Below are 26,046 nucleotides of genomic sequence, written 5' to 3'. Positions count from 1 at the left end.
GTTAAAAAATATTATATGGCTCTCACGGAAATACATTTTGAAATATTTGGCTTTCATGGCTCTCTCTGCCAAAAAGGTCGGCAACCCGCGGCTCTAGAGCGCCGCCCTGGTGGCTCTCTGGAGCTTTTTCAAAAATGTATGAAAAATGGAAAAAGATGAGGGGGAAAAAATATATTCCATCCATCCATCCATCTTCTTCCGCTTATCCGAGGTCGGGTCGCGGGGGCAGCAGCCTAAGCAGGGAAGCCCAGACTTCCCTCTCCCCAGCCACTTCGTCCAGCTCCTCCCGGGGGATCCCGAGGCGTTCCCAGGCCAGCCGGGAGACAAAGTCTTCCCAACGTGTCCTGGGTCTTCCCCGTGGCCTCCTACCGGTCGGACGTGCCCTAAACACCTCCCTAAGGAGGCGTTCGGGTGGCATTCTGACCAGATGCCCGAACCACCTCATCTGGCTCCTCTCGATGTGGAGGAGCAGCGGCTTTACTTTGAGCTCCCCCCGGATGGCAGAGCTTCTCACCCTATCTCTAAGGGAGAGCCCCGCCACTCGGCGGAGGAAACTCATTTCGGCCGCTTGTACCCGTGATCTTGTCCTTTCGGTCATAACCCAAAGCTCATGACCATAGGTGAGGATGGGAACGTAGATCGACCGGTAAATTGAGAGCTTTGCCTTCCGGCTCAGCTCCTTCTTCACCACAACGGATCGATACAGCGTCCGCATTACTGAAGATGCCGCACCGATCCGCCTGTCGATCTCACGATCCACTCTTCCCCCACTCGTGAACAAGACTCCGAGGTAGTTGAACTCCTCCACTTGGGGCAGTGTCTCCTCCCCAACCCGAAGATGGCATTCCACCCTTTTCCGGGCGAGAACCATGGACTCGGACTTGGAGGTACTGATTCTCATCCCAGTCGCTTCACACTCGGCAGCGAACCGATCCAGCGAGAGCTGAAGATCCTGGCCAGATGAAGCCATCAGGACCACATCATCTGCAAAAAGCAGAGACCTAATCCTGCAGCCACCAAACCAGATCCCCTCAACGCCTTGACTGCGCCTAGAAATTCTGTCCATAAAAGTTATGAACAGAATCGGTGACAAAGGGCAGCCTTGGCGGAGTCCAACCCTCACTGGAAACGTGTCCGACTTACTGCCGGCAATGCGGACCAAGCTCTGACACTGATCATACAGGGAGCGGACCGCCACAATCAGACAGTCCGATACCCCATACTCTCTGAGCACTCCCCACAGGACTTCCCGAGGGACACGGTCGAATGCCTTCTACAAGTCCACAAAACACATGTAGACTGGTTGGGCAAACTCCCATGCACCCTCAAGGACCCTGCCGAGAGTATAGAGCTGGTCCACTGTTCCACGACCAGGACGAAAACCACACTGTTCCTCCTGAATCCGAGGTTCGACTATCCGGCGTAGCCTCCTCTCCAGTACACCTGAATAGACCTTACCGGGAAGGCTGAGGAGTGTGATCCCACGATAGTTAGAACACACCCTCCGGTTCCCCTTCTTAAAGAGAGGAACCACCACCCCGGTCTGCCAATCCAGAGGTACCGCCCCCGATGTCCACGCGATGCTGCAGAGTCTTGTCAACCAAGATAGCCCCACAGCATCCAGAGCCTTAAGGAACTCCGGGCGGATCTCATCCACCCCTGGGGCCTTGCCACCGAGGAGCTTTTTAACTACCTCAGCAACCTCAGCCCCAGAAATAGAAAAAATATATTTTTTGTTTTAATATGGTTTCTGTAGGAGGACAAACATGACACAAACCTCCCTAATTGTTATAAAGCACACTGTTTATATTAAACATGCTTCACTGATTCGAGTATTTGGTGAGCGCCGTTTTGTCCTACTAATTTTGGCGGTCCTTGAACTCACCGTAGTTTGTTTACATATACAACTTTCTCCGACTTTCTAGGACGTGTTTTATGCCACTTCTTTTTCTGTCTCATTTTGTCCACCAAACTTTTAACGTTGTGCATGAATGCACAAAGGTGAGTTTTGTTGATGTTATTGACTTGTGTGGAATGCTAATCAGACATATTTGGTCACTGCATGACTGCAAGCTAATCGATGCTAACATGCTATTTAGGCCAGCTATATGTACATATTGCATCATTATGCCTCATTTGTAGGTATATTTGAGGTCATTTAGTTTCCTTTAAGTCATCTTAATTCAATTTATATCTCATGACACACTCTCTGTATGTACAAACCCCATTTCCATATGAGTTGGGAAATTGTGTTAGATGTAAATATAAACGGAATACAATGATTTGCAAATCATTTTCAAGCCATATTCAGTTGAATATGCTACAAAGACAACATATTTGATGTTCAAACTGATAAACATATTTTTTTTTTTGCATATAATCATTAACTTTAGAATTTGATGCCAGCAACACGTGACAAAGAAGTTGGGAAAGGTGGCAATAAATACTGATAAAGTTGAGGAATGCTCATCAAACACTTATTTGGAACATCCCACAGGTGTGCATGCTAATTGGGAACAGGTGGGTGCCATGATTGGGTATAAAAGTAGATTCCATGAAATGCTCAGTCATTCACAAACAAGGATGGGGCGAGGGTCACCACTTTGTCAACAAATGCGTGAGCAAATTGTTGAACAGTTTAAGAAAAACCTTTCTCAAGCAGCTATTGTAAGGAAATTAGGGATTTCACCATCTACGGTCCGTAATATCATCATTCAGAGAATCTGGAGAAATCACTGCACGTAAGCAGCTAAGCCCGTGACCTTCGATCCCTCAGGCTGTACTGCATCAACAAGTGACACCAGTGTGTAAAGGATATCACCACATGGGCTCAGGAACTCTTCAGAAACCCACTGTCAGTAACTACAGTTGGTCGCTACATCTGTAAGTGCAAGTTAAAACTCTCCTATGCAAGGCGAAAACCGTTTATCAACAACACCCAGAAACGCCGTCGGCTTCGCTGGGCCTGAGCTCATCTAAGATGGACTGATACAAAGTGGAAAAGTGTTCTGTGGTCTGACGAGTCCACATTTCAAATTGTTTTTGGAAACTGTGGATGTCGTGTCCTCCGGACCAAAGAGGAAAAGAACCATCCGGATTGTTCTAGGGTGAAAGTGTAAAAGGCAGCATGTGTGATGGTATGGGGGTGTATTAGTGTCCAAGACATGGGTAACTTACACATCTGTGAAGGTGCCATTAATGCTGAAAGGTACATACAGGTTTTGGAGCAACATATGTTGCCATCCAAGCAACGTTACCATGGACGCCCCTGCTTATTTCAGCAAGACAATGCCAAGGCACGTGTTACATCAACGTGGCTTCATAGTAAAAGAGTGCGGGTACTAGACTGGCCTGCCTGTAGTCCAGACCTGTCTCCCATTGAAAATGTGTGGCGCATTATGAAGCCTAAAATACCACAACGGAGACCCCCGGACTGTTGAACAACTTAAGCTGTACATCAAGCAAGAATGGGGAAAGAATTCCACCTGAGAAGCTTAAAAAATGTGTCTCCTCAGTTCCCAAACGTTTACTGAGTGTTGTTAAAAGGAAAGGCCATGTAACACAGTGGTGAACATGCCCTTTCCCAACTACTTTGGCACATGTTGCAACCATGAAATTCTAAGTTAATTATTATTTGCAGAAAATAAATAAAGTTTATGAGTTTGAAGATCAAATATCTTGTCTTTGTAGCATATTCAACTGAATATGGGTTGAAAATGATCTGCAAATCACTGTATTCCGTTTATATTTACATCTAACACAATTTCCAAACTCATATGGAAACAGGGTTTGTAATATGGCTTTTAATTTTTTGCGGCTCCATACAGATTTGTTTTTGTAATTTTGGCTCTTTCAACATTTTGGGTTGCCGACCCCTGCCCTAGGGCAACAATGGTATTATATGCCAAATGTACACTTAATGCAAAATTGCCCTTATGTTGCATTGGAAGCCATTACACCATGGACGATAAAGTCCCGTTGTCGCGTATCTCAACTCTTGTGTTAACCCTGATTAGTTATCTAATGGATTGCTAACTTATTACGCCTGTAAAGCGCCATATAACTTGCCAGGAAGTTGTGTTTGCAGATTTGATTGAGCGGTTGTGTCAACCTGTCAGGTGTCCACCATTTTTAAAGTCCATTTCACGTGTTACCTCATGAAAAGTGCAAATGATAGCAGTAAAAGCCATTTACAATGTCTGCATTCCATTTACATTCAATTGTTTATTGTCATATTTCCAACCCCCTGAGGCCATCGCTCTTCTTCCTATTTGTCAGAGTGTGAATATCGATGGCCGCCGAGTTATTTATGCCTGCACGGTCGCATCGTTTTTATTTGGGAAGGAAATGAAATCCTATTCCAGGCCCAGACTCCCTCGAGAGGAATAATATGTCGTGGCGGCGACTGCGAGCGCCATCCGTTTGGCCATATCAACTTCATAATTGGGCAGGAGAGACAGGCAGGGACGCTGGTGCGGAGGTCACTTCAACTGGCCGTGTCACGTCCTTCCTCCTCGCCAGAGTCTTTGAATGACTTTCATTAGAGCAGGTGCAAGCGGGGGCAAATTTAGGGATTGAAATGTGAACATCTCAAAAAGTTCACGGGGGAAATAAGCGAAATGAGTCTGTGAGCGTCAGTACTTCGAAACTGATTTGCCATCAGATTTGAACGGCAAACCTCCGACAAGGCGAACACTTCTGAATGCATCATTTATCGGGACATGAACCCTTAGTAAGTCACTTCGATATCCTCACTCCTGAAAAAAAGATTCCCAAAATCTGCTGTAAAAATATCACACATTTCAACTGTAAACGAACCAGATGTTCCAAATTGTGTATTATTTACAAGCCTCGAGATGGGTCAGTGATTATTTTTATATAGTGGCTATCTTTTTTTCCCTATAATGACACTTTTTTTTAAAATCACACTCGAGGTTCTATTGAATGAAAAAGTCAGCTCGCCAAAATTTGCTGTCAAAAATATAAAATATGAATATTTTTTTCAACTGTAAATGAGCCAAGCTTTTGAAATGGCGTATTATTTAAGCCGTGAGATATGTTAATTATTATTTTTATAAAGTGATTTTTTTGTTCTGTAGTGACAGATTTATTTATTTTTTAATCACACTCAAGGTTTTATTAATGTAAAAATCTCACCTTCTCAAAATCTGCTGTAAAAGCATCATATGTGAATTTTTTTCAACAGTAAACAAGCCAAGCTTTTGAAATTGTGCATTATTTATAAGCTGTGAGATGGGTTAATTATTATTTTTATTTAGTGATTTTTTTTTCTGTAGTGACAGATTTTTATTTTTTAATCACACTCGAGGTTCTATTGACTGAAAATGTCAGCTTCCCAAAATCTGCTGTGAAAATATTATACATATATTTTTTTCCAACTGTAAACAAGCCAAACTTTTGAAATTGTGTATTATTTATAAGCCAGGAGATGGGTCAGTGATTATTTTTATATAGTGGCTATCTTTTTTTCCCTATAATGACCCTTTTTTTTTTTTTAATCACACTCGAGGTTCTATTGAATGAAAAAGTCAGCTTGCCAAAATTTGCTGTCAAAAATATAAAATATGAATATTTTTTTCAACTGTAAATGAGCCAAGCTTTTGAAATTGCGTATTATTTAAGCCGTGAGATATGTTAATTATTATTTTTATATAGTGATTTTTTTTTTAATCACACTCAAGGTTTTATTAATGTAAAAATCTCACCTTCTCAAAATCTGCTGTAAAAGTATCATATGTGAATTTTTTTCAACAGTAAATGAGCCAAGCTTTTGAAATTGTGTATTATTTATAAGCTATGAGATGGGTTAATTATTATTTTTATTTAGTAATTATTTTTTTTTCTGTAGTGATAGATTTTTATTTTTTAATCACACTCGAGGTTCTATTGACTGAAAATGTCAGCTTCCCAAAATCTGCTGTGAAAATATTATACATATATTTTTTTCCAACTGTAAAAGCCAAACTTTTGAAATTGTGTATTATTTATAAGCCAGGGGATGGGTCAGTGATTATTTTTATATAGTGGCTATCTTTTTTTCCCTATAATGACCCTTTTTTTTTTTTAATCACACTCGAGGTTCTATTGAATGAAAAAGTCAGCTCGCCAAAATTTGCTGTCAAAAATATAAAAAATGAATATTTTTTTCAACTGTAAATGAGCCAAGCTTTTGAAATTGCGTATTATTTAAGCCGTGAGATATGTTAATTATTATTTTTATATAGTGATTTTTTTTTTTAATCACACTCAATGTTTTATTAATGTAAAAATCTCACCTTCTCAAAATCTGCTGTAAAAGTATCATATGTGAATTTTTTTCAACAGTAAACGAGCCAAGCTTTTGAAATTGTGTATTATTTATAAGCTGTGAGATGGGTTAATTATTATTTTTATTTAGTGATTTTTTTTTCTGTAGTGACAGATTTTTATTTTTTAATCACACTCGAGGTTCTATTGACTGAAAATGTCAGCTTCCCAAAATCTGCTGTGAAAATATTATACATATATTTTTTTCCAACTGTAAACAAGCCAAACTTTTGAAATTGTGTATTATTTATAAGCCACGAGATGGGTCAGTGATTATTTTTATATAGTGGCTATCTTTTTTTCCCTATAATGACACTTTTTTTTTTAATCGCACTCGAGGTTCTATTGAATGAAAAAGTCAGCTCGCCAAAATTTGCTGTCAAAAATATAAAATATGAATATTTTTTTCAACTGTAAATGAGCCAAGCTTTTGAAATTGCGTATTATTTAAGCCGTGAGATATGTTAATTATTATTTTTATATAGTGATTTTTTTTTTAATCACACTCAAGGTTTTATTAATGTAAAAATCTCACCTTCTCAAAATCTGCTGTAAAAGTATCATATGTGAATTTTTTTCAACAGTAAACGAGCCAAGCTTTTGAAATTGTGTATTATTTATAAGCTGTGAGATGGGTTAATTATTATTTTTATTTAGTGATTTTTTTTTCTGTAGTGACAGATTTTTATTTTTTAATCACACTCGAGGTTCTATTGACTGAAAATGTCAGCTTCCCAAAATCTGCTGTGAAAATATTATACATATATTTTTTTCCAACTGTAAACAAGCCAAACTTTTGAAATTGTGTATTATTTATAAGCCAGGAGATGGGTCAGTGATTATTTTTATATAGTGGCTATCTTTTTTTCCCTATAATGACCCTTTTTTTTTTTTAATCACACTCGAGGTTCTATTGAATGAAAAAGTCAGCTCGCCAAAATTTGCTGTCAAAAATATAAAATATGAATATTTTTTTCAACTGTAAACGAGCCAAGCTTTTGAAATTGCATATTATTTAAGCCGTGAGATATGTTAATTATTATTTTTATATAGTGATTTTTTTTTTTCTGTAGTGACAGATTTTTTTTTTTTAATCACACTCAAGGTTTTATTAATGTAAAAATCTCACCTTCTCAAAATCTGCTGTGAAAGTATCACATTTAATTTTTTTTCAACAGTAAACGATCCAAGCTTTTGAAATTGTGTATTATTTATAAGCTGTGAGATGGGTTAATTATTATTTTTATTTAGTGATTTTTTCTCCTGTAGTTTTTTAATCACACTTGAGGTTCTATTGACTGAAAATGTCAGCTTCCCAAAATCTGCAGTGAAAATATTATACATATATTTTTTTCCAACTGTAAAGAAGCCAAACTTTTGAAATTGTGTATTATTTATAAGCCAGGAGATGAGTCAGTGATTATTTTTACATGGCGGTCATTTTTTCTATAGCAACAGATTTTTAACCGCACTCGAGGTTTTATTTACCTTACAATTTCAGCTTTCCAAAATCTGCTGTAAAAATATCACATACAAATGTTCTTTTCAACTGTAAATGAGCCAAGCTTTCGAAATTGTGTAATATTTATAAGCTGTGAGAAGGGTTAATTATTTTTTTAATATAGTGACATTATTTTTTCTATCGTGACACATTTTTTTAATCGCACTTGAGGTTTCTATTGATTAAGTCTGCTGTGAAAATGTCACATAAATATATATTTTTCCAACTATAAACAAGCCACTTCTAAAATTCTGTATTATTTATAAGCGCTGAGATGGGTCAGTGATTATTTTTATATAGTAGTTATTATTTTCTATAGTGACCGATTTTTTTTAATTGCACTCAAGTTTTTTTTACCTAAAAATTTCAGCTTCTCAAAATCTGCTGTAAAATGTCACTTTAAAAAAATATATTTTTCAACTGTAAACGAGCCAAGCTTCTGAAATTGTGTATTATTTACTGTGAACAAGGTCAGTGATTATTTTTATATAGTTGTCATTTTTTTCTCTAGGGACTATTTTTTTTGTTTAATCGCACTAAAGACTTTATTTATCTAAGAAATCTCAGCCTCCCCAAAACTTCTGCACAATCCTTTGTGAGGATTATGATTAATTATTCATCTAAACGGCGGGAAGTAATGAACATTCCATCAGTCGTCATCCCAGTGAGAGCAGACATTGTACAGTAAGTGTTTAAAAAAAAAAATTATGTTCATTGTTTGTATATCTTGTTCAGGACTTAGCAGTACTGCTACGTGATGCTTCGTGTTTCACTAATGTTGCATCTGTTGAGCACACAGCTTCTAAAACTTGTAGATCATCCTCCGTATATTCAGGCTCAAAAATATAAGTTTCTGGATCATCATTTGTCCCAAAGTAGTTTCTGTTGTCTCCTTTATGAAGTCTGCCATGATTAGTAGCATTGTTGTTGTTGGAGGGAAAGTTAATGTTGTGATTAATACGCCATCGTATGCTTAAAATGATCAAAATATGTAAATATTACATGTAATTATGAATGTGACTACATTACATATATACTTACAGCATGTATATAAAACCTTAATGGAGGTTTTTGGAGCGCTTTATAGGCAGAATAGAGCAACTCCTAATACCTGCATAGTTAGCTGACTTTTGCTAGTGTTTATTTACGATTTAGATTGCATAAAAAAAGAAAATCGTGTTTTTGTCTTACATAAGGATTGTGACTTATAAAGAAAATGCAGTGTAAAGAAAGTTTAAAGTGTGATCCACTATAAATGTCCGGCAAAAATAGCAGCCTTTTTTCTGTTTTACAACGTTCTTCAGTTTCTCACTCCCTCGCTTTCAAGTAGTTCATTAAAACGCATTAAAATCTTTGATGTCGCTGCCAAAAGCCGCCCGATGACGCTGATCCACCCCGTCTCCTTGTACTGGAGGAACCGGATCACGCTCTACTCGAGGAATTCTTTTAATGAACAGCCCTTCCTAAATGCTGCACAGGTCTTTTTTTTTTTTTTTATCACAGAGCCATCAGGAACCGGCAGCTTAAACCCTGCCCCCGTGGGAAAGGGGAACAAGAGGATGTAGTTTCCGACGCCAACCCTCCCTCCGTCCCTTGAGACGTGACTTGGTTTTTCCTTCCCATTCTTTTCAGCGCCGGTTAAACTCGCCACTGAGCTTTCGTCACACAGTTTTGTGGCAAGTTGAATAAACGGACGGGGGGTGGGGGGAAAAAAAGCTGGTATCAAAATAACGCCTTACATAATTCATCTTTGGAATTGTCATTATAGTATTCAAGCCTGTGTGTGTGTGAACAAGTATAAAGCGGAGGAAAAACTCATTACAAGGACTGTCAGCTTGCGTTGTAAAGCCTGTTGAATAATTTAGGATTGTGATAATGTCTCCGCAGCCAGCATCCATGCTTATCAGGTGCGGGAGATCGTGGCCGTGCACAAGACATACATCAACGACCAGACCAAGGCCGCCAAGCACCTCCTGCAGAATCCGTATGCATTCACAGGTAAACGTAGTAGTCCTGTCTCAAGGGAACTAAACGATTGGGTCCTGTACTCCTGAAGACCCTAGGAACTAGAGATGCGCGGTTTGCGGACACAACCGCGGAGTCCGCGGATTATCCGCGGATCGGGCGGATGAAATTAAAAAAACTAAGATTTTATCCGCTCGCGGGTCGGGTCGGGCGGATTAATTTTTTTTTTTTTTTTTTTTGCGGGTGGCAGTTAAACCAATTCGGAAATATATATACATAGTTAAATGTTGTTACCCACATACGAAAAAACGAGCAGGCACCTGCTGCATATGCCACAACAGAAGAAAAAAAAAGAAAAGAGATGGACACTTTTACGGAGCGGAGAAGGGACGCCTCGCCGGGGTCCGGGACCGAGGCCCCTTCCCCCGAGAGGGCCCCACCGGGAGCCGTAGCTGAGGCGATCCGCGAGAAGGGCCCGACGCACGTCCAGGGTCACTACCGCGCCCACCGCACCGACACCCCGCCTCGTCCGCTTTCGCCGCGGCCGGCGTCACGCGCAGCAGGTAAGCAGCTTACCTGCCCGCCACCCCCGTGGCCGGGGGCTCGTAACATGGGTCACTCCGCGCGCTCCGCCCGCGCAGCTTACCTGCTTGCCACCCCTGTTGCCGGGGGCGCGTAACAGGGGTCACTCCGCGCGTAGTGCGCTCATGAAAGGGGTGGGGCTCACCCTGGTTGATATAGAGAGCAGGACGGTGGCCATGGAAGTTGGAACCCGCTAAGGAGTGTGTAACAACCCACCTGCCGAATCAACTAGCCCTGAAAATGGATGGCGCTGGAGCGTGGGCCCATATCTGGCCGTCGCCGGCAGCGAGACGCGCTTGGAGGTGCGCTCTGCGCGGCTCCCATATGATTGCGCACTGGTGTGCGTCTGGGTCGTGACAGCGTGGCACGCGAATGTCTGTGCATTGGATCAGTCTCCTTTCTTTAACAGGCAAAAGCTTTATAACCTCACCATACCTGCCAACTTTTAAATCAGAAAAACCTAGTAGCCAGGGTCCAAGGGCCGCAGGCCCCGGTAGGTCCAGGAAAGTCCTGGTGGAGGGTTCAGGGCTTCGCCCCCCGACGCAAAATGACTATTAGCATTCAGACAGGTTAAAATGTTGCTAAAACCATCACTTTTCTATCAGTCACAGTGACTTTTCAAAATAAAAATATTACAGCAAAAATCATATGGGTTGATTGACATGTTTATTCTGTAAGCTAACTTCAATAGTTTGAAATTATTTTGACAGTTAATGCCAGTTATCCTGTCAACCTTTCACAAGACTTCAATTTGTTAATTGAAAGTATAAATAGTATAAACACTTTTTACAGTATGTCGTGCTGTGAAATACAGCCGACAGGATTGCGCATGCATGGTGCAGGAGAACAAAGGACTTCTTTCATTTAAGGTTTGTGATAAACCATCAAACTCATTCGTTAAAAGGACTCTATAGTAATATAAAGCGAATTTTTCTGGACATTATCATGCAAGAAAAGTTTATTTTTGGGATCGCGATCACCGCGTAATGATTTTTAAAGGTTGCATTACATTATTAACTGTCCCATGTGATCAGCCAGTGCGATTGGAAGTCCATGCTCAATTATTGCCTCCGTAAATAAAACTTCGGCATTTATCACATCCAAAGAATCTGTTTGGGCGACGAAAAACGTTGAAAGTTTTCCACTTGTATCGCTAGCAACGGCATTAGACTTGTGTTTTTTTGTCCCAACGTGGTCTTTTACATCGCTAATTCCTCCGTGTCCGATCGAAAAATCTTGTCTGCACAAGGTGCAATTCGGGTAGTTTTCACCCTTTTTTTAATTTTTTTATTAATATTAGATATATAACAACGGGCGGATGGTGGGCGGGTGCAGTTCTGATCAAACGTTACATCGGGTGGATGGCGGATGGTTGACGACTTTCTGACGCGGTTGCGGATGAAATAATTGCCTATCCGCGCATCTCTACTAGGAACCCTCTCAGACAGATCCCAGCTTAAACAAAGAGTTCTTAGCAAGGAGTCTCAGCTTAGTAGGGATTCCAGAACATTCTCAGAGAACTCTGAGCGAGGAAGGGACAGAAACTCATACTTTAGTGAGGAGTCGCCAGGTACGAGTCATCATTTCGAGAGCTGTTATTGGTTATCCTGAAAGTGAGAGAAAAAAATATGTCTGTTGATAATGGGCAGAAGATGGGCCCTCAAATCCAAAGGTGCCGATCTATATTTCTGCCAGTAGGTGCTCGGTGTGTGTGTATTAGTGTTGTCCCGATACCAGTATTTTTGGTACTTTTCGGTTCTTTTCTAAATAAAAGGGGACCACAAAAAATGTCATTATTGGCTTTATTTTAACAAAAATCTTACGGTATATTAAACATATGGGGACGGCGTGGCGAAGTTGGTAGAGTGGCCGTGCCAGCAATCGGAGGGTTGCTGGTTACTGGGGTTCAATCCCCACCTTCTACCATCCTAGTCACGTCCGTTGTGTCCTTGGGCAAGACACTTCACCCCTTGCTCCTGATGGCTGCTGGTTAGCGCCTTGCATGGCAGCTCCCGCCATCAGTGTGTGAATGTCAGAGGTGGGTAGAGTAGCCAGAAATTGTACTCAAGAGTACTGTTACTTTAGAGATTTATTACTCAAGTAAAAGTAAGGAGTAGTCACCCAAATATTTACTTGAGTAAAAGTAAAAAGTATGTTGTGAAAAAACTACTCAAGTACTGAGTAACTGATGAGTAACATACACACACATATCATATATATATATATATATATATATATATATATATATATATATATATATATATATATATATATATATATATATATATACACACACATATATATATATATATATATATATATATATATATATATATATATATACACACATATATATATACACAAATTTATATATATACACACATATATATATACAGTATATAATTTATATTTATTTATTTTGCCGTTTTTTTTTTACATGTTAAAGGTGTTTTAATGGATATACATGCATGTTTAACACATATAGATTCCTTTCTTTCATGAAGACAAGAATATAAGTTGGTGTATTACCTGATTCTGATGACTTGCATTGATTGTAATCAGACAGTAGTGCTGATAGCGTCCACGTTTTCAAATGGAGGAGAAAAAAAGTTCCTCCTTTCTGTCTAATACCACATGAAAGTGGTTGGTTTTTGGCATCTTATTTGTCCAGCTTCCATATTCGTTTTTATACACTTTACAAGAAATACATTGGCGGCAAACTCCGTAGCTTGCTAGCTTGTTTGCGCTGGCTTTCGGAGACTCTTGTTTTGAAAGCGCAGGCGCGATGGAGCAGCACTTTTATTGTGAAGACAGGAACTGTGCAGTCAGTCTTTAGGCTTTTGACGGGATGTACGGTTGAAATAAAAAAAGAGTCTTTTTTCCTTCACACTTTTGATTGATTGATTGAAACTTGTATTAGTAGATTGCACAGTACAGTATATATTCCGTACAATTGACCACTAAATGGTAACACCCCAATAAGTTTTTCAACTTGTTTAAGTCAGGTCATGTGACCGCCTGGCTCTGTTTGATTGGTCCAACGTCACCAGTGACTGCATCTGATTGGTGGAACTGAGTGAACGTCACCAGTGACTGTATTCGTTGAAACGCAGGCACTATGAAGGTCTGTCTGACAGACCAAAACAAACAAAGCGTGCATTAACAGATCGATAAAAATTCGTAGCGAGTAGCGAGCTGAATGTAGATAAAAGTAGCGGAGTAAAAGTAGCGTTTCTTCTCTATAAATATACTCAAGTAAAAGTAAAAGTATGTTGCATTAAAACTACTCTTAGAAGTACAATTTATCCCAAAAGTTACTCAAGTAGATGTAACGGAGTAAATGTAGCGCGTTACTACCCACCTCTGGTGAATGTGTGTGTGAATGTGGAAATACTGTCAAAGCGCTTTGAGTACCTTGAAGGTAGAAAAGCGCTATACAAGTATAACCCATTTATATAAACAACTAGGAGCGCACACAAGAATCGATTCGCATCCGAATTGCAATTCATTTTGTGTTTTATGATTTTTTTAAATATTTTTTATTTAGTCATCCTGACACTTGATCGATGCATAATTTTCAAAAAAACTATTTTTTTATTATTATGTATTATTTTGTTGGACTGATTAATTAAAAAATAATTAAAAAAAAATACAAATAAAACTACTTAGAAAATAATTTTTTATTTATTTATAAGAATAACTTATTAAAATATATTTTTAGGCACGTGATTCTCAAACTGTGTTCACCATGTACAAGCCATAATGACCAACATTAAGACACAGTAGTATATTAAGAAGCATATTTAAATATTTTTGGAAACTGTAACATTACACACAGTTTGAACAGTAACACTGAGTTTGAATACGAGGAAATAAAACACTGTACTTTCATCAAGCGATTCCTTTGGCGTACCACTAAATGGAACCCACAGTTTGAGAATCACTGTTTTAGGCCATCTTCTTGCAATCAGAAAGAGATTTTCTAACCTCTGTGAAAATTATTATACCAAATAATACATTGCAAGAATCGTGTTTAATCAAGAATCAATTCTAAATCAAAACCCAAAGATTCACTCCCCTAATAAATACTGAACATTATGACTCATATCCCAGTGGACTTTTTTTTTTTTTTTTTTTGTAAAATCTTTTTTTTTGAAAAATCTTGCAAAAATAACTTCTAAAAACAGCAGACTTGACAAGAAGGAAACTAGTAACAAAGACAATGAAGAGACTCCACCTGCATGAGTCTTTAGAAATGCACATTAATAGGTATAGCCTCAAGGAAGGGTGTTGGAGAGTAAGTCATATATGGGGAAAATTAAGAGCGGAAAAGATAACGACCTAATGACCCAATTTCTGAAAGTTATCATGACCGAGTCTCTTTTGTTTCCAAACAGTCTTCTACGTGAGGCGGATGAAGCAGCATCAGTGGCAATGCGACGAGATGGCCTTCCACTGCTCAGATCAAGACCTTTGCGAGCGATGGATTCAAGCAATTAATGATCAGCTGTCACTGCAGAGTACGTAAGCGTCCATTAATTGGGACTACTAAGGCGTTAAAATGCGCTATCATGGTGGAAGTGCACTAGTGGGACCGCAGTGATATTATCTTTTAAAGTGAGTGAGAGCCAAAACCATTGGATAGCACTCAGTGGAGTTGGAGAGGTTAGATTCTGCAATCAGTAGTGTGTGCTCTGACGAGAATGAGACAGTATGCTAGAGAATTACTCACCTAGGAACAAATCAGAGTAATACAAAGATGGGGGGAGGCGATGTGAGGATAATGCTGCATATAAGAGGACCCTTATATATTATATTTTGTATTTTTTTTCCCTACGTCAGTAAGATAACAGGTAGATTGTAATGAATAAAAAAAACGTATCACTCACATTGATCCAAATTTAATACTACCTTAAAGGCTTACTGAAAGCCACTACTACCGACCACGCAGTCTGATAGTTTATACGGCCAATACGGGTTAGGGTTAGGGTTAGGGTTAGGGTTAGGGTTAGGGGTAACTAACCCTAACCCTAACCCTAACCCTAACCCTAACCCGTATTGGCCGTATAAACTATATAGCCTCAAGGAAGGGTTAGGGCTAACCCTAACCCTAACCCTAACCCTAACCCTAACCCTAACCCAACCCGGTTAGCTTACTAAAGTGCAATTTTAAATTTCACGCGAAATATCCTGCTGAAAACGTCTCGGTATGATGACGTCAGCACGTGACGTCACGGATTGTAGAGGACATTTTGGGACAGCATGGTGGCCAGCTATTAAGTCGTCTGTTTTCATCGCAAAATTCCACAGTATTCTGGACATCTGTGTTGGTGAATCTTTTGCAATTTGTTCAATGAACAATGGAGACAGCAAAGAAGAAAGCTGTGGGTGGGAAGCGGTGTATTGCGGCAGGTGTTGTGCCGGATAACGCACCCCCGCCGTAGTATGCACCCCTTGACTGTTGTGCCGGATAACACAGCCGGTGTTTCATTGTTTACATTCCCGGAAGATGACAGTCAAGCTTTACCATTGGCCTGTGGAGAACTGGGACGACAGAGACTCTTACCAGGAGGACTTTGAGTTGGATGCGCAGACGCGGTACCGTGAGTACGCATGCAGCTGCGGCTTCCAAACATTTGATCGCTTGCCCGTACGTGCGTGCCGCTATGTGCATGTCACGTACGTAACTTTGGGGACTTTGGGGAAATATATGTGCTATATGAACTTTGGGGAGGTGAACGGTACTTTGGGCTGTGGGATTGAGTGTGTTGTGCAGGTGTTTGAGTTGTATTGGCGGGTTATATGGACGGGAGGGGGTAGGTGTTTGTTATGCGGGATTAATTTGTGGCATATTAAATATAAGCCTGGTTGTGTTGTGCCTAATATACAGGTAAAAGCCAGTAAATTAGAATATTTTGAAAAACTTGATTTATTTCAGTAATTGCATTCAAAAGGTGTAACTTGTACATTATATTTATTCATTGCACACAGACTGATGCATTCAAATGTTTATTTCATTTAATTTTGATGATTTGAAGTGGCAACAAATGAAAATCCAAAATTCCGTGTGTCACAAAATTAGAATATTACTTAAGGCTAATACAAAAAAGGGATTTTTAGAAATGTTGGCCAACTGAAAAGTATGAAAATGAAAAATATGAGCATGTACAATACTCAATACTTGGTTGGAGCTCCTTTTGCCTCAATTACTGCGTTAATGCGGCGTGGCATGGAGTCGATGAGTTTCTGGCACTGCTCAGGTGTTATGAGAGCCCAGGTTGCTCTGATAGTGGCCTTCAACTCTTCTGCGTTTTTGGGTCTGGCATTCTGCATCTTCCTTTTCACAATACCCCACAGATTTTCTATGGGGCTAAGGTCAGGGGAGTTGGCGGGCCAATTTAGAACAGAAATACCATGGTCCGTAAACCAGGCACGGGTAGATTTTGCGCTGTGTGCAGGCGCCAAGTCCTGTTGGAACTTGAAATCTCCTTCTCCATAGAGCAGGTCAGCAGCAGGAAGCATGAAGTGCTCTAAAACTTGCTGGTAGACGGCTGCGTTGACCCTGGATCTCAGGAAACAGAGTGGACCGACACCAGCAGATGACATGGCACCCCAAACCATCACCCAACCATGCAAATTTTGCATTTCCTTTGGAAATCGAGGTCCCAGAGTCCGGAGGAAGACAGGAGAGGCACAGGATCCACGTTGCCTGAAGTCTAGTGTAAAGTTTCCACCATCAGTGATGGTTTGGGGTGCCATGTCATCTGCTGGAGTCGGTCCACTCTGTTTCCTGAGATCCAGGGTGAACGCAGCCGTCTACCAGCAAGTTTTAGAGCACTTCATGCTTCCTGCTGCTGACCTGCTCTATGGAGAAGGAGATTTCAAGTTCCAACAGGACTTGGCGCCTGCACACAGCGCAAAATCTACCCGTGCCTGGTTTACGGACCATGGTATTTCTGTTCAGAATCGAATAGTCGTTAGGTCCCCAAACACACCCTTAGTAATTAGCATCAAAGCTACATACTGTACGTAGAAAATGGCGTGTTCCCACTAGGGCTTGACAAAAGAATGTTTAAGAACTGTCTACGTTCCTGCATCAGAGCTAGAACCCACTTCCAATACACCAGCGTGGCAGCAGTGAGACTTGTCCGCATGACATCCGCACACAGCAGAAATCCATTCTCTCGGGCTCGATACCTTCATTTATACGTCTGTGCCTGAGAGGGCCTGTCTGCAAAGAAGACATCCTCAAAGCGACTTATATGGTATAGGTTTGCCTTCAGTCTCCCCTGAGGGCGCAGACAAAAAGGCACCGCTGACAGAAATTCATGTTTTCTAAGAGTTATAATGGCCTCCTGCTTCTTTTTACAAAGTAGAAAACTTTCCTTTTAGCGCCTGTCTATCTTTCAGTGTTATAAAATAAAACCTGTACGAGCTTAATTGGTTGACTTAGCACTTGGTCGCAAATCAACATCACTTTCTTCGTTCCCGTGGTTGGAAAACAAAGTTATGTTCATCTCTAGCTATAATTTCATGCTGAGGAGTAAAACTGGATATTTTAGTCTGATCTTCCAGGGATATTTGGACTAATGGCGTGGATGTTTTTAACTGAATTCTTTGCTTGCAACCGACAACATAACAATTAGCCGGGAACCAGCTCTTATTGGAATTTTGTCTATTATGTAAGACAAGAACACATGCGTTTTTCTTTTAATGCTTTCTAAGTCGTAAAATATGGCAAGTACGAGGGGGCTAACAATGCAGCTAATGGGAGTTGTCATGTCTGTGTGATCATGTTTTGTTTTAGTCATGTTCGGTTTTGTTTTTGGACTTTTTGTGCACTTTTGTTTGTTTTGTCACCATAGCAACCATTAGTTTTCACCTGTCACGTCACACACCTGTTTCACGTTTTGAGTCACGCACCTGTTTTTACTAATCATGTCTGCAGTATTTAAGTTCATTGTTTTCAGTTTGTCTTGCTGGCGACATCCCGCATTTATGCTCTGCACATTCCTGACACTTGTTATTCATGCTTCATGCCATGCCACAGTAAGTGTTTATTAATTTTACGTCCATAGTTTTGCCTTTGTCCTAGTTTTTGTTTCATTAGCCAAGTTTTTGTACTTCCGCCCTTGTGCGCGCCTTTTGTTTGCTTCCTTTTTTTGTAGTTTGTTAGTGTTTTAAATAAATATGTATTTACCTTCACGCCATGACCAGTCCAGCTTTACTTGCATCTCGGGAAAACAAACACACCATAGTCCACGTCCTGACAGATGTCGCCAGCAAGACAAACTGAAAACAATGAACTTAAATACTACAAACATGATTAGTGAAAACAGGTGCGTGACTCAAAACGTGAAACAGGTGTGTGACGTGACAGGTGAAAACTAATGGTTGCAATGTCGACAAAACAAACAAAAGTGCACAAAAAGTCCAAAAACAAAACCAAACATGACTAAAACAAAACATGATCACACAGACATGACAGGAGTACACCATTACGCCCATAAAGACCTCTAAAAAACATCCAAAAACCGCCGACAATACTCCATACCGAATATTAACCAAGTATTAACAATATTGGTAAACACTCAGGAACTACTTTTAGCGGCGCCGTGATCAAAGAGAGCTAACTAGCATTCACATGCTAACTTGTTCAGCTATTTTTACAGCGATTCACTTCAGGGTCGTATAACTTGTACTTGATGTATGCTAGCTGTTAGCATGGTAACTTTTTTTTTTTTTGCCAATTTCACAGCTGTGCACCTCAGAGTCAGATAACCTGGTACTTGACACGTGTTAGCTGTTAACAAGCTAACTTAAGCATGGTAGTATCCTGAAATGTTTGATGGCGTGTCAGGCTGGCATCTTTAATTATGTTCGTAGTTTATATGTCTTGTCTAGCACTCAGCAATACTGCTACATAATGCTTATTGTTTCACCAAAGCTGGATTTGTTTTGCACATAGCTTCTAAAACTTGTTGGTCATCCTCCGTATATTCAGGGTCAAAAATATAAGGTTCTGAATCATCATTTGTCCCAAAGTAGTCTTTTTTTGTCTCTCATGAAGTCTGCCCTGATTAGTAGTGTTGTTGTTGAAGGGAAAAGCAAACGTTGTGATACGGCTGTGAAATTAAAGAGCCTATGCTTAAAATGAGCAAAATACTTAAATATGACATGTTATTATGAATGTTAGTACAATGCATATATCCTCACAGCATGTACAGTATATAAAACGTTGATGGACATTTTTAGAGCGCGGGATAAAGCGACTTCCGTAGGCTTTATTGTTAGCTGATCTTTGCTAGCGTTTGTTTATGATTTAAAATGCATAGATTGAGAAACACCTTGCGGTGCAGCTTGGACACATCTTCAGTAAAGAACCGAGGTTCATTGAGTGTTTCGGGTCTTTGATCTCTATACACCCTCGCCCGGGAGACCCAACCGGGGCTGATCAGGCTCCGGCTTGTGTCCAAGCAGCGTACTACTCCATCCGTCTTCCCTCTTGATCGACAACCACCTTGAGGCTTTCTCAGCAGCCTCGCTGATGTTTCTGGTGGCTCTTCTCTCCGGCAACCCTCTGATTCCAAGAAGTCTGAATGCTCGATGCACAGATTGCCCTAGAAAGCCCCTGCAGCCCACTTCTATTGGCTCACAGCGGGCCCTCGAGCCGCTCTCTCTCAAGGTATTTGGCTTTCTTTCGCTCATGGGCCTCCTCCATCCGGTCTTCCCAGGGGACTGTAAGTTCCAGCAGCACAACATGCTTCGTTGAGTCAGAAGTTAAGACAAGGTCTGGCCTCAGTGATGTCCTTGCTATGCTAAACTTCAGCTGTCTGCCAAGATCCACCTGCAGCTGCCAGTCACACTGGCTGTGGCTAGCAGTCCGGTTGGGGCCTTACGTCCTGCCTGTGGTTTCTCCCCTGCCTTGACGAAGGAGATGTCGTGCCTGACTGGGACCTGGTGTTTGCTCTGATGGATTTCAGTGCCAATGGTGTCTGCTACTGCCTTCAGCACCTGGTACTGGCGCCATGCGTACCTCCCCTCTCCCAGGGCTTTAGGGCAGCAGCTCAGGATACGCTCTAGGGAACCCTGTGCCTTGCACAGTGGGCATTCAGGTGTTTCTGCTAGCCTCCAGCAATGAAGATTAGATGGACTTAGGAGGACATCATACACTGACTGGATCAGGAACTTGAGTCTTGCTGGTTTTGACTTCCAAAGTTCTGTCCAGGTGATCTTCCGGGTAGATGCGTGGTCCCAATTTGTCCAGGCTCCTTGCTGGCGCATGGCCACTGTCTTGCTCCGGCGTTCCTCCTCAACCTCTGCACGGATCTCTCCCTGCACCATCAGCCATCTCTCTCTGTCATAGCGTGGTCTTGTGTAGCTACCCAGCCCAGCTCGTCCGACTGCCACAGCACCTACTAAGACGCCATGTCTCAGCCTTGCTTCTGTCTGGTCAACGGCCTCCTGTGCCTTCCACTTCCTCCCAGTTCTGATCTTGATGCCAGCAGAGGAGACTCTGGTGTCAGATGAGTCTCTGTAAAGCAACACCTCCCTGGCCTCAGGTTCAAGCCGTGTAGCGCTTTCCTCCATCGCAGATGTTTTTTTATTTTTTATTTTGCATACGAGTCTTATTTTCTGCCATGTTGTGGCGATCAATGAAGATATTCAACAAGCGCGACTTCCGTTTTTTGTGTTAAAGGTGAACACTGCTAACAACAACACAGCGTTTTATCTTGGCACTGACAATCAAGTTGACCATATTTTGGCAAAAACAACTTTTTAATGAACGTCATCTTCAACCCCTGCCTCATCAATAACACATCTCCACATCGCTGAGCCTTTGACGTGAGTGATCTCAAAAAGAGAGGAGTAAGGAGCTGCAAATCCAACATCAGACATCAAAGGGTGAAATTTGCCCTTTGCAGTAGGAAGAGGATTCATATGGCTCCATTCCTCACCGTTTACCTGACACATGAAACCTGACAAAATAGGGGAGGGGGGAGTATCCAAATTAGCCACCAGATGGCAGTAGAATGTTGAATATTTTAATATCAGGGGGGGGGGGGGGGGGGGGGGGGGTTAAGAGGGGAGGAGTATATTTACAGCTAGAATTCACCAAGTCAAGTATTTCATATATATATATATATATATATATATATAAGAAATACTTGACTTTCGGTGAATTCTAGCTATATATATATATATATATATATATATATATATATATATATATATTTATTTTATTATATATTTTTATAAATAAGAGAAATACTTGAATTTCAGTGTTCATTTATTTACACATACACGCACACATAACACTCATCTACTCATTGTTGAGTTAAGAGTTGATGTTATTGTCACATATGCATGTACAGTAGATCACAACAATGCTGTTTACGGCAGACGAACTGCTTTACGGTAGACGAAAACGTGACTGCTGTTGTTGAGTGTTGTTACCGCGCCGTTAGGACGTTAATGAAACTGCCTAACAATAAACCCACATAAGAAACCAAGAACTCGCCTTCGATCATTCTACAGTTATAACGTCATTGAGCAGGCACGCTGTTTATATTGTGGGAAAGCGGACGTGAAAGCAGGCTGTCGACACGTCACTCAGGTCTGCATGAATTTCGGGAGATTTTCGGGAGAGGCGCTGAACTTCGGGAGTCTCCCGGAAAATCCGGGAGGGTTGGCAAGTATGGCTTAATCCATTCCATAATTTAATTCCACATACTGATATACTAAAGGTCTTAAGCGTTGTACGTGCGTACAAATGTTTTAAACTACATTTTTCTCTAAGATTATATTTCTCCTTTAGAGAACTACAAAACAAAACGGCGCTCGGACATGACATACACTTACTTCTGTTTTCTTAATTCTGGTTAGGCCACGCCCACTTCATTCACTCCGCCCAAAGCACCACGCTGACCGCCTGACACCGTCTCAGGAAGTAGAGAGAAGCCAGGATTGTTACTTAAATCTTGGGGGATGGGCAACATCCCAGAGCCAACCCAGCCAGCTGGGTCACAAAATCTACCCAACTCCTCAGAAATAACCCATAGATATGACGAAACACGCTCAACCCATAATTTGGGTAGAAAAAAAAAATAACCCAGCATTTTTTTGTGTGTGTTAGATAGTGTTTTCTCAACTGGTTCCTCCGTGCTCAGCCACATATGTTTTTTTTCACCTGTGTATGTGTGCCGTGGAGGGAAATTTAGGGGGCGAGGACTGCGTGTTTGAGCCTGGAATTATTAGGGCCCGCAATGGCCCATTGAAAAAGGACTCCCAAAGGGAGTCCTTATGCAATGGGACATAAGGACCTATTGTATTTGTAAGGTTTTATTATTATTCTTTATTATTGTTCCGCAGCTTTGCGCTGTACTTTGACCCCCTTAACATGTTTCAAAACTCACCAAATTTGACGCACACATAAATAAACTCGAACAAAACTCTTTGGTAAAAATACCAAACCCCAAAACTCAAAATTGCGCTCTAGCGCCCCCTACAAAGTAAACTTTTTCTAACTCCCTGTACGAATGTCGTACAGACATGAAACAAAAACCTCTATGTAGGTCTCACTTAGATTTAAATTGTATTAATTTATTTCCTTGGCCAAAAATCTACAGGAAGTTTGCTATTCCCCCTTCAACACTAATTTTTAGTAAAATCAGTCACTTTTGCCTCTTTGAGCTCTAATTTGACCACCTTAACATGCTTCAAAACTCACCGAACTGAACGCACACATCAAGACTGGCAGAAATTGCGATCTAATAAAATAACCTAACCCAAAATCTCAAAATTGCGCTCTAAAGCAATTTTTGAATAAAACGGATAAATAACTGCTCCTCGGAAGAAAAAAATGACAAAACTGCCTGTAACTCCCACTGGGAAGGTCGGAAAGACATGAAACAAAAACCTCTATGTAGGTCTCACTTAGACCTACATTTCATAAATTGACAACCCCCAGCAAAAATCAACAGGAAGTTTGCTATTCCCCCTTCAAAACAAATTTTTGTAAAAACCGGTCCCCTTTTTTCAAACATTATCTCCTCTGAGCGCGTTTGTTGTTTGGGCTTCAAACTAACACAGGAGAGAGATTAAACCCTTCTGATTAAAAGTTGACGAAAGAGTTTTGATACCGGCTCCGGTTTTGATTTTATGACCCTTCAAAGAGCCGCTGCGCTGATGCTGCTGCACTGCTGCTTTTTTAAGATGGCTGCTTAAAAGCACGAAGCACCAGCATGCCCACACTATGCTGACAAGGTAGGTACACTAGACAAAAGTATTGGGACAATTCGGACTAAAAGTAGACAAAAGTATTGGGACACTTATGACGAAAACTGAACAAAAGTATTGGGACACTTAGGACTAGCACCTGCCAAACACGCGGGCCCGACCAATGCTGCTTGCAGCTTTAATTATTATTATTTTTATAAGCGTAAAGCACTTTGTGCTACATTTTATATGCATGTCAAAACTGTACAAGTAAAATTTGATTGGCGGATTGATTAAAGAACCCGATTGTTGTGGTAGTTTGTGGACGCATACATTACGCTTGGTTTTCAATCAGAGCCCTGGTTTGTTGCCTGAGAAGGGTGCCTGGCCGTAAACAAGCCATTTAGCATTCTCCTTCGCAGCACTTTTGCAGGTTTATCACCAAATGATGCAGTGTCTTGCACTTATTTCGTGCTCCCGCTCAGCACCGCCCACCATTTATTTCCCTCAACAGCGCATTTTGGGAAAGCGGTCAGTTTGACCGAGCATTCCTTAAAAGGTTTCTCCGTAATGGAAGCTTCATCAAGCTGCTGCCAGGTGTACATTTGTTCAAAAAAAAAAAAAAAAAAAAGTTTTTTAATTGTTGCAGTTTTTCCATTTGCTTACACACAATTTTACTAACTGTGTGTCTTTTTTTTCAAAATGATTTAAACACTTTTCCAAACACCACATTCAATTTTCTTAATTCCTAGATTATTTGCAAAATGACACACTTGGGTCAAAACATACGCCAATTCATCAAAATAAAGCAAGCATTTGTAAAAATGCAGTTTTATTTCCATCTCACTCACACAGACTTCAAATGATAAGACACTATGGGAGTGAGTTACCCAGAAAAGTGATAAATGCAAAACACATTTGTAAAAAACCCTATTTTACTACAAACCCCGTTTCCATACGAGTTGGGAAATTGTGTTAGATGTAAACATAAATGGAATACAATGATTTGCAAATCATTTTTAAACCAAATTCAGTTGAATATGCTACAAAGACAACATATTTGATGTTCAAACTGATAAACATTTTTTTTTTTTGCAAATAATCATTAACTTTAGAATTTGATGCCAGCAACACGTGACAAAGAAGTTGGGAAAGGTGGCAATAAATACTGATAAAGTTGAAAAATGCTCATCAAACACTTATTTGGAACATCCACACAGGTGAACAGGCAAATTGGGAACAGGTGGGTGCCATGATTGGGTATAAAAGTAGATTACATGAAATTCTCAGTCATTCACAAACAAGGATGGGGCGAGGGTCACCACTTTGTCAACAAATGCGTGAGCAAATTGTTGAACAGTTTAAGAAAAACCTTTCTCAACCAGCTATTGCAAGGAATTTAGGGATTTCACCATCTACGGTCTGTAATATCATCAAAGAGTTGAGAGAATCTGGAGAAATCACTGCACGTAAGCAGCTAAGCCCGTGACCTTCGATCCCTCAGGCTGTACTGCATCAACAAGCGACATCAGTGTGTAAAGGATATCACCACATGGGCTCAGGAACACTTCAGAAACCCACTGTCAGTAACTACAGTTGGTCGCTACATCTGTAAGTGCAAGTTAAAACTCTCCTATGCAAGGCGAAAACCGTTTATCAACAACACCCAGAAACGCCGTCGCCTTCGCTGGGCCTGAGCTCATCTAAGATGGACTGATACAAAGTGGAAAAGTGTTCCGTGGTCTGATAAGTCCACATTTCAAATTGTTTTTGGAAACTGTGGACGTCGTGTCCTCCGGACCAAAGAGGAAAATAACCATTTGGATTGTTATAGGCGCAAAGTTGAAAAGCCAGCATCTGTGATGGTATGGGGGTGTATTAGTGCCCAAGACATGGGTAACTTACACATACAGGTTTTGGAGCAACATGTTGCCATCCAAGCAACGTTACCATGGACGCCCCTGCTTATTTCAGCAAGACAATGCCAAGCCACGTGTTACATCAACGTGGCTTCATAGTAAAAGAGTGTGGGTACTAGACTGGCCTGCTTGTAGTCCAGACCTGTCCCTCATTAAAAATGTGTGGCGCATTATGAAGCCTAAAATACCACAACGGAGACCCCCGGACTGTTGAACAACTTAAGCCGTACATCAAGCAAGAATGGGAAAGAATTCTACCTGAGAACCTTAAAAATGTGTCTCCTCAGTTCCCAAATGTTTACTGAGTGTTGTTAAAAGGAAAGGCCATGTAACACAGTGGTGAACATGCCCTTTCCCAACTACTTTGGCACGTGTTGCAGCCATGAAATTCTAAGTTAATTATTATTTGCAACAAAAAAAATACAGTTTATGAGTTTGAACATCAAATATGTTGTCTTTGTAGTGCATTCAATTGAATATGGGTTGAAAAGGATTTGCAAATCATTGTATTCCGTTTATATATACATCTAACAC

General features: G+C 40.6%; 1 protein-coding gene across 6 annotated transcripts in view; it reads left to right on the top strand.

Annotated features, from left to right (window-relative positions):
- The window catches only part of cerk (ceramide kinase), a 126,297-nt gene that overhangs the window by 35,562 nt on the left and 64,689 nt on the right, over nt 1–26,046 (top strand). For 4 of the 6 annotated variants that reach the window (XM_061958945.2, XM_061958942.2, XM_061958943.2 and 1 more), the window contains exons 2-3: nt 9,716–9,826; nt 14,773–14,895. The exons of 1 other annotated variant lie outside the window; for it this stretch is intronic. In XM_061958945.2, coding sequence (XP_061814929.1) covers nt 9,716–9,826; nt 14,773–14,895 — 234 coding nt within the window. The remainder of the gene's footprint in view (nt 1–9,715; nt 9,827–14,772; nt 14,896–26,046) is intronic. One more of the 6 variants, XM_061958944.2, reaches the window with a different exon arrangement.

The sequence above is a fragment of the Nerophis lumbriciformis genome, linkage group LG05 (assembly GCF_033978685.3).
Source record: "Nerophis lumbriciformis linkage group LG05, RoL_Nlum_v2.1, whole genome shotgun sequence".
Lineage (NCBI taxonomy): Eukaryota > Metazoa > Chordata > Actinopteri > Syngnathiformes > Syngnathidae > Nerophis > Nerophis lumbriciformis.
The sequence above is the reverse complement of the archived record's forward strand: the minus strand, read 5'-3'. Positions and strand labels throughout refer to the sequence as shown.